This window comes from Typopeltis vanoorti, chromosome 5 (assembly GCF_054136105.1).
Source record: "Typopeltis vanoorti isolate ZY-2024b chromosome 5, IOZ_Tvanoo_1.0, whole genome shotgun sequence".
NCBI lineage: Eukaryota > Metazoa > Arthropoda > Arachnida > Uropygi > Thelyphonidae > Typopeltis > Typopeltis vanoorti.
The window spans coordinates 156173744-156193046 of NC_143553.1; the positions used below are offsets into that span (position 1 = coordinate 156173744).

Consider the following 19303-nt stretch of genomic DNA (forward strand, 5'->3'; position numbering starts at 1 on the left):
AATAGCTATTAATCTTATACATATTTCAAATGCGCCCAACTATCGGATATAGTTCCCACCTTCTGGGTGGCGGCCCTGAGAGCACCCTAAAAATTTGACTCAATACAGAAGAGAGCAATTAGTTTATCATGAGCTCTCTCTCATAAATTTACTCTCACATGAACATTCAGTTCTTCTATTTGTATATTCTACAAATACTTTGAAGGTCAACATTCATCTAAAGAGGCATCATTAATTCTTCCATTGTCTGTTAAATAAGACCGGCGAACACTTGCAGCAACTACTCGAAGCTTCTTCTTCACAATTTACCTCAAATCCACCGAACAAATTTCTTCTCCTCCTCATTTATACTTTCTACTGACTGTTCTTCTCTAACTGCATAATAACTAAATTGAGTGTTGCATCACATTAAGACATTAATTTGTTCTTTATTATTTTTTTCATTGTTATTAAGAGCTCTATAATGTAGCATTTTCATGTTAGCTATGCATACTGATTCCCTATTATTATTATTATTGTTTTAGAATTAATTTATGGCTCAGAATTATGGTTGCATTTATTCCATCTCCTGGCTCAAATTTGAGACTAGTCAGTCAACAACAAGAACACTTCTCTTATCTCATCTTATCTCATATGTTTCCCAAGAAATAAAGTCAGCAGCTCTTCAAACGAAATGTTTAAGTTCCTTATACGCTGCTAATGTCTATAAATTGCCTAACCTATCAAGGGGGCACGAAAAGGCAAAATTCAATAAACAAACTTTATTTTGAAGTCCAAACATTTTAGTTGCTTCAGGCATTTAATAAATAATTATGTGGTGTGAGGCCGTTAGATGATCTACTATTTAGTAATAACTGTTACTACACAGGATCTGAATTTTCTGTATGTGTGGTTTGTTTCTTACCTACCTCTCTGTTGCAGTTAAATCACTGCATATTGTGAGATCGACAACTTGCGATCTTGGGAAACATATTTAACGTTCTGACTACAGAATAAAGATGTGAGCACAAAAGTCTTTTCATGGCGGACGAATCGAACGCTTTCCAAATTTGGCACCAGATCACTTGATGGCCTGATGAACGGAGTGGATAACATCTCTGCCTTTCAAAGTACCTTTGGGTAATTTCGAATTCCACTATGAATGTTTCTAAATTTTAGAAGAATTTCATTCTTTTGATGTGAGATTATCATCCAAGGATTGGAGTGGATAGAAAGAGTTCGATTTTTGATCTAATATAGCAAGGTTCCCGAATCACCTATTCCTCCATCCACTAAGTTATTATAGTGTAAATACATTTTAGGGGAGGAATTCAAATTAAAATAGCTCATCTGTTGTGTTTTTAAATAGTTTTGAAGATGACAAAACCACATTTCGTTCCGACTAATTTTCATCAAATTTTCGTCTTGCAATAAAGTGCAAACATTTTTGTTTTTATTTCTCCTTATATTAAGGTAGATCCTGTACACCATATGAATCCTGACATTAATCTGTTTGAATGTTTCCAAACGCAACTGCAATTATTTTCCAGAATGGCCACTCAAGGTACGACTCTCCAATTATGCGAACAGAAGCACCCAAGTATGCACAACTAAAAGCACACGAGCAATTACTTTGAATAATTGTCTGTAAAGAATCACAGAATCACACGTTCTACCGTATTTGTAGACACTTTGTTATTCTTTCTCGGATTGGAAATCAGCCTCTTTATATATTATTTAATACATCTGAAGAACAACGTCGAATTAAGGATAAAATGAGCGTTGCTATTACAAACAACACAATAACATCTTTTTCCTGCTTCTGGCACATGCATGCATTTTTGTACAACGGCAAAATTTACATTCAAATAAAAACAAATTGTTGTCATTTCACCATTGCACTTTAGATTTAATTTTCATTTTCACTGTTTCAAAAACATTTTTTTTCCTTTATTCAGTTTTCTTTCTTTAATTTTCCTTTTTTTGTAATTTATTTCCAGTATCTCTTTCCAGAAGCACAATTCTGTTCGTCATACTCCTTAAGATATTAAAGGTTTCCATTTTACAGTCTACGAGCAGCCTAAATGTAAACAGAATGAGTTCGGTTTAAGTTGGTCATGGGAGCATGTTGAACTGTCTTCCGCCTGAGGGACACAAACGTGAAAACTCCTTGCGTAAGCGGACGCTGATCCTCAAGGCAGTCCGATGGGTTCGTGACTGATAATGATTTCGCAATCAGACAGGTGATGAAGGTTCTTTCGCATTTCTCCGAATAGTTTAATCAAGAATTAAAAATATGGTGGGTAAGAGTCCACCATGAGACAGAAAAAACATTAACGATGTGTACAAAGTTCATTATTCAAAAGTAACTTCTATTTTCCTAGCAAAATGATTTTACTCCCTGTTATGATATTATACGAATACTTCCTCGTTTTGAACTCAAGGAAATTTCCAACACTAGATGATGCCGCATCTAGTTTTACTGGTTTATCACTATAATTAGTTTTTCAGACGTCAGAAGGTTTAAATTAACCTCCTTTAGTTCCTTTTAAGATATTGCATCTTCTAAGAAAAATCAGGAAGTTTATAATTTCATATTTTTCATTCTTTTATTTTCTAATTTCCTGTTCGGTGAAGTCGTAGCTTTAATTCTTGAACTTGCCAGCCTATATTTCATGCTAGTGATTTGATTCTCATCGATTAGGTTTACAAAAATAGTTCTTGATGAGAAGCAAGATCACCCATTTACAAGAAAGGAAAAGATAATGAAGCACATTACATAAATTGAGATTGCTGAAGTAAATGTTGGTGGTTGAATCAACCGCTGACAAAAAATAGTTTGTAAAAAGAAAGAATTTTTGAACGTGTATAATTTTTCAGATGTATAAATTTAAAGTAAAAATATCCATTTGTAAATCTGGTGTTAATTGAAATACTGTCAAATTATTTTTTTCTTTAAATTTGTAATGAAATATTTTTTCTGTAAGAGCCATAACGATCTGTCGAGTTAAATCAATGTCATACCAGACAGTAATACAAAGGTCATTTTACTTTTTATTAAGAAAAATGCTAAATACATAAATAGTAAAAATTTAACTGCAAATATATGACACATTCAGTAAACGATTGTTTCATGGCTCTGCCCATCATCAACGTACTCGTAATAAATACGACTAAAAAGTGATTAGCTTACATTCATTATCTCTCAGTTTGACATGGCACACGGTATAAATATAATCGAATTTTCAAGCAGTATCTAAGTATTTTCATACTTTTATATACTTTATAGCTTTACCAGCACAATTTTTATCGCTATTTACATAACCGTATTTGAAACTGGAAACGTATGCCGAATGCCATTCGCATAAATGCTTATACGCTGTGGCTCCATCTAGAGGACCAACATCTCCCCCATATTCCGACGGTAGGTAAGTGGAAGGAATATACCGGTTTAAGGAACTTAGATTGGTTCCGTGAATGAAAATCTGGAATGATAAGTAAAATATAATTCCACGTTAGAAATGTGAATCATCGTAAATACTGTACATCTATTATAAAATAAATCTGTAAACATTATTTGGAGTAATTGTTAAGAATGTTCGAGTAAGTTAAAAGATAAACCAAATTAAATTAATAATAATTGAATCTCGATCTCCTCAAATTCTCCATCTCCCTTGATGACCGTCTTAAAGATAGGAGTGTAACGTTATGAAATTTGTACACGATAAGGCATGTTTACCCTTACAGAGTCTTTAGTGTTTAATAAATACCACCAGAACCATTATATTTCATATAAAAATTGCTTTCACCATCATTTTACCAGCTTTAACTTGCATTTTCTTGCGTTTTTCGACACACGTGGGAAAGGTGAAATTTGCCATATCCAAACCACTTCAGTCGATTTTAGGATTTTATTTTTCCTACAGAAGTTTTTCCAGCAAGTGGCTTGCCACGATTATATTGTCTGGGACTTCGTTGTCTTTTCTAGCTGACAGTTTGACTAATATGACTTAATCTTGATTTACAATAAGTATTAAGACATCAGTCAACTAAAGAACATCAGTCAAAAACAGATCTTAAAAGGCTTTAGTTTTTCTCCTGGGATTTTTCCTTCCAATAACTTTCATACTCTTCTACGATAGCTTTGAAAATCTGATGCTACCAATTATTCTTATTTTAGATTGTCCATACTTTTTGGATACAGCAGCAGCTCCTTTTTTAAGTCACGTCTCTAAATTGATGTGGAATGGGCAGATCACGCGATGCAATTACATGATCTGCTCAGTTTTCGTTTAAAAGTGCATACGCTCTCCCATTAACAGAATACTTTGTTGCTAGTCATGTTTCCTTATATCTGAAGAGGATTTAAGAGGTGTCTCTGAATGGCTCGATCGATTTCAAGATATATACTACAATTATGAAAGCGTGGACACCTATTATTATTATTATTATTATTATTATTATTATTATTATTATTATTATTATTATTATTATTATTATTATTATTATGGGCAATTTCAAGGAGTCCTTAGGCTCATCGAGGGAGGCCCTAAACACCATGTCAAGAACTATTCAGCATTCGTACAGTATCTATCCCACTTTGCTTTGAACTCATTCACAGTCATGGCATCCACAACAGATCTGGCAGCTTATTCCACTCATTCACCACTCTTCAAGTAAAAAACCTAGTTCAAACACCCTTGATAACTACACTCTTGCTCAGTTTCCATGGATGTCCCTTCGTTTTCCCACCACCAGATCTGCTCTGAAAAATTTCCTCTGAATTAATTTTGTAAAATCCTCTGAGTAATTTGAATGTCTGATTCATATCATCTCTTTTCCACCTATCAATCGATTTTCGCAACCCACAGATCTTCAACCTGTTCTTGTGAGGTTCATCGCATAGACTAGCTACCATCTTGGTCACTCGCCTCTGGATCCACTCTACGTCCTCCCCATCACCAAGAAACCTGGCGCCCAGATCTCTCAAAGTAGTCAAGATGGTGTCTTATCAAGGTCTTTTTGTTCAATTTTATTCGATAAAGAGGTACAATAACCTGGTTTTCTCTTCTCGTCAAAGTATTCTTCTAGACCGAAGTGAGCTGATGAGCTGATTTAGTCACTTTTTCTATGTGCCTCCTAAACTTCAACTCCCTATCCACCAACACTCCCAAATCTCTGGCTTCGTAAATTTCCTGGAGTACATTTCCACCAATGTGGTATACTACTGCTAATCTTTTCATCCAAAAATGCATAACCGTACATTTTGCCACATTAAACTGACATTAATTCTCCTTAGCCCAGTCTGACAATATATCGAAATCATCCTGCAAAATTTTGACATCATGTGTACTCACTATTGCTCTACCCAACTTTGCATCATCAACAAATAAATGAACAGTTCATCTCAGATCCTTTCCTATCGTTAATGAACAAATTAAACAGCAGTGGTCCAAGAACAGAACTCTGTGGACACCACTAGTCACAGGCCTTCTTTTGGACTCTACTGCTGAATAAACTACTCTCTGAAATCTCTCCATCAACCTATCCATCTTACGAATCCTATATCCATCCCCATGTGATGCAGTTTACTGATTAGAATTCCATGTGGTATCCTATTAAAGACCTTAGCAAAGTCTAGCAGTATCACTGTAAACCCATTATCCTTATCCACTTCAGCCCTCACTGTGTTATAAAACGTGAGCAAGTTACTGAGGCATGATCTAACCTTCACAAAACCATGCTGCTCTCCCTCCATTCAATATCCCATTTCCATCTATTCATTCCTGTATTTTGACTTTCACTAACGTCTCCAATACCTTGACAACGACTCCTGGTATGCTGATCTGTCGATAATTTGCAACAGCAGTCTTGGAGCCGCCTTTATGCAATGGAACTATTTTCCCCTTTTTAACCCCCCCGGGACTAGCCCAGAGCTGAGACTTTGATAACACAATATGGTCAAGGGCACTGACAATTCCATTGCCGCTTCACGTAAGACTCAAGCTGGCATATCATCAAATCCCACAGATGTATTCACATTATGGTTCTGTGATATACTATTCGTCTCCATTTCATTCACCTCAATTCCCGTATATACCGGCAATATATATTTCGATTAGTTTTCTCCTTTACTCCTGGGTGATAAATACGAACGCCTTATCGGAAATCTACGATGAGAACATCCTTAATAACTACATATTCCTACTCTAAGTACATTTGTGAATGAGTTACATAATATTGGAAGTATGCAATGAACAGAGACAATTTGTTTTTGTGTATAGTAAAGTTAAAGAACTTACTCGCTTTTTCAACTTTTGACTAGCGAATGGGATTATGCAAGAATAAGCAAAGTCAAATATTGGTGGCTGATTAATGAAATGAATTTCCTTATATCTGATAGGAAGGCATTTCTGAAACAAAAAAAAAGAAAAAATTACTTTAATCTAAGCAGCATATGACAACAGAAAGAGAATGGGACTAGTTCCGTCAAAACTAACAGTAGGAAACTTATATCGCAATGTTAGTAAAGTATTTACACTAACAATTAAAGTATCATCCAGCCTAAGATGGATGATACTTTAATTGATGACGTTTTAAATTAATTGACACCTTATAAAATAAAGTGTTTGTAAGATGACCTATTTTTTTAGTTTCTGGGCTCGCACACGCGCACACACACACACACACACACACACACACACACACACACACACACACACACACACACACACACACACACACACACACACACACACACACACACACACACACACACACACACAATCGGTATCAACAATTCATGAACAACATTTAAAGAAACAAAATAAAAGTGTCAGTCTGTAATAATAAAGTATAAACCGGTTTATTTATCGTCTCCGACATCATCAAAGTCATATATGAACCAATATGTCAATTCTTAAAAGTCAACACTGAAATGCTGTTTCAGAGTTAGCATTAGAGAGAGAGAGAGAGAGAGAGAGAGAGAGAGAGATTCTCGATGTTCATATTGTACTCGTGAAGTAACTCATTTTATTTTTCCTTTCAGGTTTCATTTGACAATCTGAAAGATAAAATAAAACCAAAAGTATACTTTGCGTTGTATTCGTGAAAGGCTTTCTAGCCGAGCTCAACCTCGGCAGTTTAAGAAGTCAGAGATGCTATTCAGAACGACTATAACTAAGTATGTGCTGGACTTAAATGAAATCCAACAAATTTGCAGCAATCAAATCCTTACCTGCATCTTCACATTCACCAAAATGTAGACGCCCTACAGGTCTAAATCGATGCAGGAAGTGGCAGTGGATTATCTATCTCATAGGAAAAATAAAGATTCTGTTAGAGAAGGCAGAAATTTCAACCTGTGATATAACACTATCAGTTTGCTTACTGGAGGTCTGAAATAGTGCCTTCATCTACCTCTATAACTATAAATAATGATCTCCAAACCATTCAGAGGTAAAGGGTTGGATTAATCCAATGATGGCAGAACGAGCACTTTGAAAATATCAAACTATTTGAAAGAATTTCGAGACGAAACTTCTCTCGGAATGTATTCAACCTCCAATCATTCTTGGCGATAACATGTCTAAAATCCATGAAATTAAGCTTTCCCTTCGTTTTCTGCACCATTCTACGTCAGAATATTTATTAATTCCGTAAAAATGTTAACTTTCTTTGTCATATATGGAGTGAATAAGCTTATCTTAAAATTCTTGAATCAGCACAGGAGAGAGAGAGAGAGAGAGAGAGAGAGGGTTCATCTCTCACCAGTTACGTCACTCTTTTCACACAGATGCTCTTTTTCTACTGCGTGCCTTTTAATTATTGACAGCACAAATCTTCCGAGAGAGAGAGAAGACTTGCCCTTTCATAGATCAATCTAACAGAATAAGCTTCTCTTCATTTTTCCTCATCTTATTTAGTTATTTATTTATTCTCTCTTCTATTTTTGTATATCTGAACAGTTTCACTTCTTGCGTTTCTCCGAATAAGTGCGATATGTTAGTAATGTTAACGGTATCTAGGGATCTAGCTCAGCAAAGTATTTAAAAATACCAATTTTTCGAGGATAATAATAGATTATATCTGGCTCTTAGTGTTGAAGAGGCTTTGAAAAAGTTTATGTCTAAAATATTATATTTATATTTCCATTAAATATTAAGCATATCTGGTGACACCCAAGAATCGTACCTCAAAAATCTTTAGCAGTTCTATTAATTCTTTTATTTTGAGATAATGCCTGATATGACTCCAAGAAAAGTTCTTTAGGTCAATAATTGCAGATCCTCCGTGGATTTGATGAACTGGATTGCTCAAAAGCCATTCGAAGGTTAACATGAAGGCACGACAGAGTGTGTGAAATTTCACTTTCGTGGGATCCGCTAAACCTGCCCAAAACAAACAACTACATAAATAAATGAGTAAATAAATAAATGAATAAATGAAATTCTACTCCCGTTTTAATTGGTAAAAATGATTACCGATTTGATATTCACTGAGATTAAACTGTTAATTTTTCCTTTGCAGATATTTGCTTATGCTTTTGTTAATCTCGAAGTTATGACAACCAGAGTAATGAGTTTCCTAATTATTAAAATGATAATTTTAATAATTAAGAACACATTAAACGATCCGGTTTATTCAGCTATTTCTGGTTTTATTAAATTAAAAATTTGTTAATTGTTTTATCTGAGTGAGATACGCTAGAGGGCACTAGTGGCTACACTCATTCTCTTACGTAGACCAGTGCTTCTCAAACTTATGGATGTAAAGGCCCCTTTGAAAAAATTAAAATATTTCAATGCCCCCATCGAAAAAAAAATAATACAGACAATATTATTATAAATTTTATTGTATTTATATTCAATACAAAACATACGCAGCGAATATTGCAAAAATTAAATGGAAATATTACATTTTTGGCATCTTAAAACACATTTGACATGGCACATTATCTTATAGTTTTATATAGATAGATATATTGTTATTGTACATTTGCAGTACACGCACATGAAACGTAAAATAATAGGTAATAAACAAAGTAAGAATTAAAAACATAAAAGAAGTTTAATAACAATGTAACGTGATGGATGTGTTTCAATACTGCTACACAAAGATATCAGGTGAAATATTTGGAACTGCAATTCTTAGATTTCTTTCCAATGCTTCCATTGATAAGCAGGACTTGTGTTTATTTTTAATTACCAATTACGATGAAAATGCTGTTTCGCAAAGGTATGTAGATACAAAAGGAATTAGCATATTTAAGGCTGCGTTTGCTAATGAATGACATTCTGTTTGTCGTCTTGGGAATGATCATGGATGATTGCTAAATTGTAGAGAAGGAGCAAATGGTGTTCTTATCCAATCATCTTCTTCATCTTCATTCAAATTAGAAAAATATTTTTCGAAAAAACCATAGAATTTGTGAAGTGGTTAATTATTACCTTTTTATTTTCTGTTGATAGTAAAATATTATTTTCTTTAACATCTTTCTCGCGCAATGCCCACATTTGTGTACACTAGCGATGAAACATTAATTTAAAGCGCGAAAAACTTGGCAGTTTTAAATGAACGTAAGATTTTTCCTTGTAAGCTTTTTTTGTGCTTTTTATCAATACCTTTCAAATCAAACTTACATGAATAAGCATATATTTACTAATATTCATTAAGCGCCGAAATACGCAGGAAGCAAAATTTGTGAACCAACGCCAATGTGTGTTTTTTTCCATTAAAATATAAAAAATAACAAAAAAGAAAAAAGAAAGAGAGAAATAATAAACGATAAAAATTAAATACGTTTCATTTAAGATAAAAAAAATACCTACTTAGTCTTAAAACATTTTAAATTTGTTTTCATTATTTCACGCCCCCCCACAACAAAACTAACGGCCCACAATTTGGGAAGCGCTCACGTAGACTGTCCATAATATACTGAAACACTTCGTGATATGCTAATGTTATTCTAAATTACAGCATAGCTACGAAAGCTAATTAGCCGGAGTGTATTCAGATGTCTTTCTCTCGTGTTATTCCAAGAATTGCTGGCAGCTAGTATAATGTTGTTCATCCCTACCTTTTTCTTTTATAGTAAACACGATTATCTGTGTTTTTCACGGTTACGAAGAAGACAAAATATTAGTATTGTTCCCGACTGAAATACATTATTTCGAAAATTACTTATAAAACCGCTCGTTTTCAACGAGAAGGAAACTTTTTTTTTAATAATAAACTAATGTAAGAAAAATTATTGAGTCACGTATTTTTTTTTTTCTGAACTAGTTTTAATGCATCGCAATTTTCATTTCATGAATCACTATTTATTTATTTGTACATGTTGTAAAAGACGTTTATTAAAATAAAAAAAAATAATTAGGAAAAAAAAAATGCTTGAAAATAGCCAAGGAATAGCGCGTACTTGTCTGTTGCTTAGGCGAGAGATAATAGATGTTAATCTAGGAAAGTAATTGCAAAAAATAAAATGCGTAGTTTAGCAGATGTTAGACCATCCATTACACAATGGAATAAAAATAGCATTAAATTATATTAAAAATCAGCCCAAATCTGATCAGTTTTACGATTATTCACCGTTTCTCTATAAATATTATTAGTAAAATAATATTATGTGTAAATAGTGTAAAAATATTCGCGTATTCACTTTGTTTCCATGCAGTTTATTGTAGGTTAACTACTACTGTGCACACAGAGAAAAAAAAACGTCGCTTTTTGGCTTTCCCCACCCTTGTAGTTCCCGGCCTTGACAAGTCTAGACGGGAAAAAATCCTGTAAACCTGTTTGTTAAAGGCACAAATATAAACCAGTTCAACTAACGACCATGTGATATTTTAATTATATTTTGATGATGTATTGTCATGAGCCATGATGAGGATAATGTTTTTCGAACGTTTTAAAAGCCAGGTTACCATGTTTCATTTGGTAAAAAAATGATCCAACGGAATAATAAAAAAATTCACACGAAAACTAGTCAGGGATACGACTTCAACAAAATGAATATGTATGGAGGTTATTTCCTGGACTCGTTTTGACAAAATCTTTTTACCAGTTCACAGCAATTAAAAAGCAAACCAGTGAAATGATTTGGTGTATTACTCCTAGAGCTTTGACGTTTCATTTGCACGCTAAACATCGTTAAGTGATGCAGATTATAATTTTCTCTCATTTGTACATTAGGGTTCAGGTGAAAGTACTTCTCATCACATTGTAGCTGATCACTAATGATAAAAAAAGTGTGTGTGTGTGTGTGTGTGTGTGTGTGTGTGTGTGTGTGTGTGTGTGTGTGTGTGTGTGTGTGTGTGTGTGTGTGTGTGTGTGTGTGTGTGTGTGTGTGAGGGGGAGAGGTAAGAGAGGCTTTCTCATTCCTAAGTTAGTAACTAACTAAGTGGCAACCACGAAAATAGATGAAGAGCAGACGTATACTGATTAACATAAAATTTCGGCTAAAATAGTTCTACTACTCGCTTTGGGCGAGTAAAAAGTGTTACGATTTGGTTTTTGTTTTATTATAATTGAGAATTCTTTGAGGTTACTACTAAAGTGTGTTTATTAGGAATGGTTGAGTTCATGAGACGACATGAGTATTTTGTTTTTCATCAGGTTTGTATTTCCATCAAAAAAGCTTTTAACTTTCTCTATATTAATACTAATGATGACTTATGACCTGCATAATGTTAATTAAAACTTCTTAGACCGATACGTACCATATCTTCCAATAAGAATAACTTCTCCTTCTGGTCCACAGTACGGCAAAGGCAAAAACGTGTTTTCAATAAACACAGGATGAAATTCCTCAATGGAATTGCTGTGGAAGTATTGATTGTGCACCATTCGAGAAAGGAAGTAGTTCTTTATAGTGGCTAAAGCAGGTTCCGTTTGAAACTTTCTAACACGAAGAAAGCGAAGATAAAATTCAACGTCATCAGGAGCAAGAATATCTTTTTCACCTGTGAGGGAAAATACAAGAATCTAAATTTTTACTTACTAATTTTCACTAACTCATCCTCAAAAAATTATGCGGTACATTATTGCTTAATAAATTCCCTCCCATAAATAAATTTACCAAGATCAAAATAACAATCAGTAAGGTGACATGTTTTAAGAGTAACAAAGACATTGTTTAGAACATCAGTTTGCCACACTATACATGTTTAGAGTAAGGAAACTTCTTAATTAAATAATATTTTTATTTTAATTTCACTCACGAAATGTTATAAATCTATAATATAATTGTATCGTGAGAGGTTAAGGAGATTTTCCTTTTTTTTTTCTTTTTTTTTTCCTGAAGTGGCTTGGATTAGCTTAGATTAGCTTTTCCAGAACTTGGAATAAAATTACATATTGGTACTTTTTTACATAGTAGCGAAAAGCCAATGTAGAAGATAAACGTGAAAACATTTTCAAACCACTTCAGGTCTCCAATAAGCTAAGCGAGATTTCACACAGGAAAATGAAATTCTCCTCCCATTTAAAGACAATCTCAAACCGCCATACCCACAGCGAGATTCGAGGCTGCGAGGTGTTGGTTGGAGAACGGATCCACTAACCATTCGACTACTCTTGAAAATTATTATTGCATAATGTGTGTTGCCTAACTTATATATAGAAACATTATTATAATCAAAATAGTTCGAAATAAAAATAATAATAATGTTGATTTTAAAATTATTTGTCTCTATGCACGGAGAGAAAATTATCTAAAATATCTGGAAAGTAAATGCAACTTACCATTCAACATTTTCTTGAGTTCATTTATGCAGCTGTCTTTAGTAGTTTCATCTTCATTTAATTCAGTCTTTGCTTTCTGGATGTCAGCTGTAGTCAGCGTAGAGTCATGAATTGATCTCAGGTGTGATTGCAAAGGACCACTGTGCCGCATCCCGACATTAACTGTAATCTGACTATAAAAGGAGGAAAAAAGAAGAGGAAATAAATGAGTTATTCATTTAAAAAGATCTATATCGTATTCAGTATCAACTTAGCATTATGGTTTCAACGTCAATATTATCTTCAACAATCTTATTGCTCATTGGAGATCATCTTTCATTCAGAACTTGACTTCGCATCGAGATCTCTTTACTATTCTTCACTTTGTCATGACAAACAGATTGATCTCTTTTATGGGATACCAATGAGATGTATTGCTCTGGGAAGCCAGAAATGACAACACGAATCTGTCACACTCATTTATAAACTTTTTGCTGACATACTACTGTGACCTGTGTCCCGGCGCATTATGACCTTTGATGTCTTTGCGCCATTAAAAAAATCAAAGAAAAAGAAAAACACATGCACTTTCTCAAAACCTAAGTGCAGCATGCTATCTCTGGAAAATTACTATTATCGAATGACGCTGTCTTTGTTTCTTTCTTTCTTCCTGCGGTTGAAAGAAAACGAGAATATTATCTATTTGGCAACTTCCTGTGTGCAAAATTTTCTCAGAGGAAAAATGAGTAGCGAAAAAGGAAGAAGGCGTGGACCAATCCACGCTTCCCTTCGATGAATTATTTTTTTTCAATCTTTTCTTGGTTTGAAAGAACAAATATGAACTTGGATAGTAAGAAAATTTTGTAATGATCTTAAAAATATTCACAGAATAAGAACGGAAGAAGAACAGAGATTATCGAACAAGTCATACTAACAGGGAACATAACAGATAATAAATCATCTACATATTAATAAATATTACTTACCTCTGACGAAATAATCTTCCTCTCTCTCTCTCTCTCTCTCTCTATATATATATATATATATATATATGTGTGTGTGTGTGTGTGTGTGTGTGTGTGTGTGTGTGTGCGTGTGTGTGTGTTTGTATAGAAAGTAGAAAGTTTTTTACCTTGGATATACCATAGACAAGTAAGTCAAGTTTGCTTTCATACTTGGGAAAAAGGATTAAAACCAATATTATAAAATTGCTTGGTATCTTAAACGTAGTTCAGGTCTGAGGCAACTCGTGGTAAAGTTGGAGTAAGCTCTGATCAATTTCCCTTAGTATTTCCTTTAGTGCAAAACACATCCCCTTGCGGAGATGGATGATACTATGCATTAAAGGAAAGGGCCATACCCAGTGGCCCTTTCCACCTGGCTCCCACTGACAAGACCTCAATAAAGGTCGAAATCGGTCTGGGTAGTGGCCTTTACTTTAATGCATAGCATCATACATCTTCGCAAGGGGATATACTGTGGGAAAGTAATCAGAGCTTACTCCACCTTCACCACGAGTATATATATATATATAAATATATTAGCTATCTTGCTGCAGGCAATGATTAGATGTTCTATAGTCTCATCTTTCTGATCGCATGATCTGCATTTGATGTTATTATTTATGTTCAAAATTTTTGCTTTCATTGCATTAGTTTGTAACGCCTGTTCTTAAGCTGCTAGAAAAAATCCTTCATTTTGTTTTTTAATATGTCCATATTGTACCATTGTCATGTCTTGTTTACTTCAATTTGGTCCTCAGGTTTATTTTTACAGCCCACATATCGGTTATTTAGTTGTTCCTTTTTGCAATCGGATTTGTTTCCTGTTGCTTTTAGAAGGCGCTCTTGTGTAATTGCTTGAAGCATTGGCTCAGAGTTATTGTCGATGTAACTTTTCAAGCTAATTTCTTCTTTTTCTTCCACAATCTATCTCACTTGCAGCAGACTCCAGCTGTGCATCGATATCACTGGTATAGCCCAAGAATTCATGACTCTAATTGTGTTGAATCCATTCATATTTCTTTTCAGGATATTTCTAACTCTTTTGGTATATTCTGCTGCTGCCTGTTGTTTAAATTTCAAGTGGAAAATGTCACTGGCTTTTAATATTCCTAGATATTTACTGTGTTCGTCAGCTGAAATTGCTTTTATATATTTTTATTGATCAAAAATTAAAATTGCTAGTATCATTAATTTTTCCTCGAATAATAGATAAAATTTGGCATTTATGAAAACCAAATTCCATTTTGATGTCCTGACTGAAAATTCTTCTTCTTCTTCTTCTTCTTCTTCTTCTTCTTCTTCTTCTTCTTATTATTATTATTATTATTATTATTATTATTATTCCCTCTACAACCTGCTTCATTGTAAAGGGCAATTTATTTAAAATCAATCTAGACTGGGAGAAGGTGTCCTCTTTAACTTACGCATAAAGGCAACTTATCTCCTCTATAAAACCAATCTATAATTAAATCTACAAATCCAGGTCACTGTGGTTTATAGATGACAGGCTATCTAAGTTGATGTTAATGTAAATTAGAAATTACAATAATATATAAATTACTGCGTCGTGTTTTATGATCAGCAGAAATGAAATGAATATGTAACTCTTAATGAACTTTACTCTGAAGAATATAAATTGAACCGTTTTCTTTTCGTGTCAGGATATTTCAGGATTTCTCAACGACATTTGCATTACAAAACTAAATAAATTTAAGATTTATTTTCAATAAATAATTACTGATCAATAGGTCTAATCGATTATTTTAAGAAACGATTAAGCCTATTTATCGACGAGAATATTTCAGGATGCCATTAGTGGCATCCTGAAATATTCTCGTCGATAAATAGGAGGCGTGCTGTAATGATGTCATTTCACATTAAGACTGTCTAAAACAAATCACTCAAACCTAAACTATATACGGACTTAACGGTAATCGTTCTAGCTTCATTGACGGACATTACTTACCCTTAATTTCCCTTACTTCGGTGAGGCACTTGATAATTTGCTGAAGAACTCTCTGAGGACGAAGTCTAGGTTTGTAGTTGTCTAGTTTCTGTTCCTCGTATAGAATGACTCCTGTTGGCACACGATTTATGAGCTTTTTATTCATTAGTCTGATGTTCATAAGTACACCAGTTGTTGACGAATGTGGGTAATTTATTTATTCACCAATGCGAAGTCATTATTATGGTCATGGGTTCGAAGAACACTGGATAATGACGCGTTTTGATTCGTTGACTGTCTCGTGACATGAGAGTATAGAAAACCAATAACCTTTTTTTTTCGGGATCCCATGAATTCGGAAAACCCAGATGAAGATGAAGACAACAAGTTAGTTGAAACTGACAGAATAACAACAACAACAACAACAATAAAAGACTTTTTTTTTCCTCTTTCTCCCTTTCTCTTCATGTCGTTTGGTGTGTGTTTGATCATTTTGATAAGGTTGTTAATCAAGTCCTGTCCTTCACTTAATACGCTATTCCAAGGACAGAACAGACGCATGAAAAGAATAATGCTCCTCCCTTTCTACGCTTGTTTCGGAGTCTATTCTATTTGCTGTTGTTGGATATACGCGTAAAAACTGAACTTCTTTTGATTAGTTGTAAATCTTCTGATTAAGTATATTTTTATAATCCACATTATTTAAATAGATTATTTATAAAATACGTTTCATATATTTCCAAGCAGAAAACGCGCTGAAACTATGGAAACCATTAAAGTAGTATTTCCTACAAGTGACGTCACAATTGGTGACGTCATTGGTTATTAGCATATGTTATATTTTCCGTCCTTCTTAATTAATAAAACTCAATTTTTCCTGAAAAAAAAAACAATTGTTATACTCTAGATGTGGAATTCTCTTGCTCCATAGGTGACGCTCTTTACGTTTTGTGAAAATTATATTTAAAATAATTACAAGTTATCTAAGAACTGGATGATTTTGAGAAGTTTCATTCCGTACTGAAATTCGTTTTCAAAATAGATAAACATTTTAAATAAATTTAACTAACATTTTAACCAAATAAAAACTATCATTTTAAATAAATAAATAAATAACATAAATATATGTTATTTATTTATTTTTATTTATTTATTTATTTATTTATTTATCGTTTTCAAAGGTTCCAAATTGAGCAGTAGAGTATTGCATAACCTGAAAGTGTATTTATTATAAATGCACAGGTCATCCCTGTCTATTTTCACTTGAATCATTATCACACAGTCTTTATTCTGTCTTTCATACAAATACTTCCATGGCGATATTCCATTGATCCCACATTCCTGATTCCGAAACCATCCGGTAATCCAGCACTAAACCAGAAGATGTTCCACATTCACAGTTAAACACCCTTTGCTACATTCACAACATTCACGACAACATCTTCATCAGTTCATACTCCAGCTACAAAGAAAGTGGCTCTTCATTATTATCCTTCGCTTCATGATCTGAAAAATGCAACAGTGATGCGTGAGTCTGTATTAAAAATACACTTTTGTTTTGTGAGTTTCATCTAAAAAACATAGTTTTCCTTAGATAAATATGGACATCTGTCGATCGAATGGAAGCCATGATATTATGCATTATTCTATTTATCTATAATCTGTATAATAAAAAATAAACAAGATTTGGAACACTACAGTGCCATCTGTGAGTATAATAGTAAACATAATATATTTTTCTACTTATATCTTTTGAAATAAAGCACACTTCTTTCCCGAAAAACATGGCACAGTAGGCGATGAGTGGAATGAACAGATGAACCAGTATGGTACAGCGACATTTTGAAACATTAAATTGAAGTACAAGAGATTATTAATTTATTTGCTGAATCTTCACAGTACTTACAAGAAACATACAAAGTTGCTGATATGTTCCCACTGAATTGGGAATGTATACCTAAAATACATTGGTACTGTGGGTCAAGTGATTTCTTTTCTATTTTTATAATTTCTGTTATATTTTTGTATTTTTATACGGAAACCCTCTCTGTGTAGCTCAGTGGATGTGGCGTTTGCACGCCACGGCGCTTGACCGCACGAATGAAGACTTCTTGGTTTCGAATCTAGTCGGCGACTAGAAGAAATTTTATTAAGCCTTTTTTTCGACCGGTTCCTGAGTTAGATGATCTCTAGCATGGACAAGCGAATTTTTTCTCCCGGACACTCGGGTTTTTCGTCCCGTAAACTCAAGAAAATCGACCGTAGAACCCACATTATTTCAGACATTAAATACGAGTGTTAGGGTTAGGGACCAGGAGATAGCGGCACTTGCTGAGCCGTCTCTCTTCACTGCGTGTTGCTTAATTAGTGATAGCCTTGGGCCAGCTATCTCTAATTGGGTACCAGTGGAGATTGAACTGCCCACTCAGTCTCCAAAAGTTAGATAGGGCTAAAAGGCCTCACCTACTCCCTATACACGGGAATAAAAAGGCGTTAGCGGAAGAACCCTGTCTAGAGATAAACATGTAACTTTTTAAAGTCACTTCAGGTCTCCAATAAGCAGACAGTGGCAGCAATCCATGTCCCTGGCAGAATTCAAATATGCATCCTGCTGAGTGTAGGAGAGGGATGTGCTAACTACTCTGCCACCACACCAGTAATTTCCTTTTGTAAAATAAATAAAATTTTACTGTGTATATGCATCGTATAAAATAAAATTTCTTTTCTGAATAGCATCATTTTTTATTTATTTATTTTGTTATTCGTCAATACTTAAACAATATTCTATTTTGACATATGGATGACATTTGAAAATTCTACACCCTGAAATTAACAAAAGAGCTTTTTTTTATGTTGGGTCCATACACAGGAGGTTGATTGGTCAACCCTATAGTATGTGGGCTGTTCAATAAGTAATAAGACTAATTTTACTGTGGCGAAACCACTCATCACAATATTAATTTCTGTGGAATAAAGAAACGTTGCTGTATGTATTAACAAAAGAGATTGATAGATGGCGTATACGGGCTGATGTGCCAGAGTGCCACGTGACTAAACGCAACTGCTCATCGGTGCGCCTACGAAGTGCGACCAGTCTTCGAAATGGAAGCGTCCTTTGAACAGCGTTATGCGATTAAATTTTGTGTGCGTTTGCAAAAATCGGCATCGGACAATTTTAACATGATACGCGAAGCTTCCACGATGAAGCAATGTCGAGGGCAAGTGTTTTTCGCTGGCATAAAACTTTTAAGAAAGGAAGGCAAAATGTGGAAGATCTTGAACGTGAGGGAAGACCTTCAACGTCCATCACAGAGACAATGATCAACACAGCAGCGATTATCATCAAGCATGTCAAAAGGAAGCGTCCATTGCTGAAGAATGGTTTCTTATTGCACTACGATAATGCAAGGCCACATATTGCTGGTTGTGTAGTGGACGTTTTGCAGAAGAACAACACAGATATCCTACCACACCCTCCATACAGTCCTGATCTCGCACCTTGTGATTTCTGCCTGTTTCCTCATCTCAAGAAGCCACTAAGAGGCCGCCATTTCGAAAGCAACAAAGCATGTGTAAAAGCTGCGGAGGCGGTTTTGAAAGAACTCTCAAAAAACGGATTTTCACATGTTTTTAAGAAGTGGACGTAACGTTG

At 34.3% G+C, this 19303-nt stretch overlaps 1 protein-coding gene across 1 annotated transcript in view; it reads right to left on the bottom strand.

Annotated features, from left to right (window-relative positions):
* LOC150106975 (alpha-tocopherol transfer protein-like) overlaps positions 1-12874 on the bottom strand; it is a 53742-nt gene extending 40868 nt beyond the window's left edge. The window contains exons 1-2 of the mRNA XM_090393524.1: positions 12724-12874; positions 11700-11942 (exon numbers count right to left, since the gene is read on the bottom strand). Coding sequence (XP_090249650.1) covers positions 11700-11942; positions 12724-12874 — 394 coding nt within the window. The remainder of the gene's footprint in view (positions 1-11699; positions 11943-12723) is intronic.
* Positions 12875-19303: the final 6429 nt, after the last annotated feature.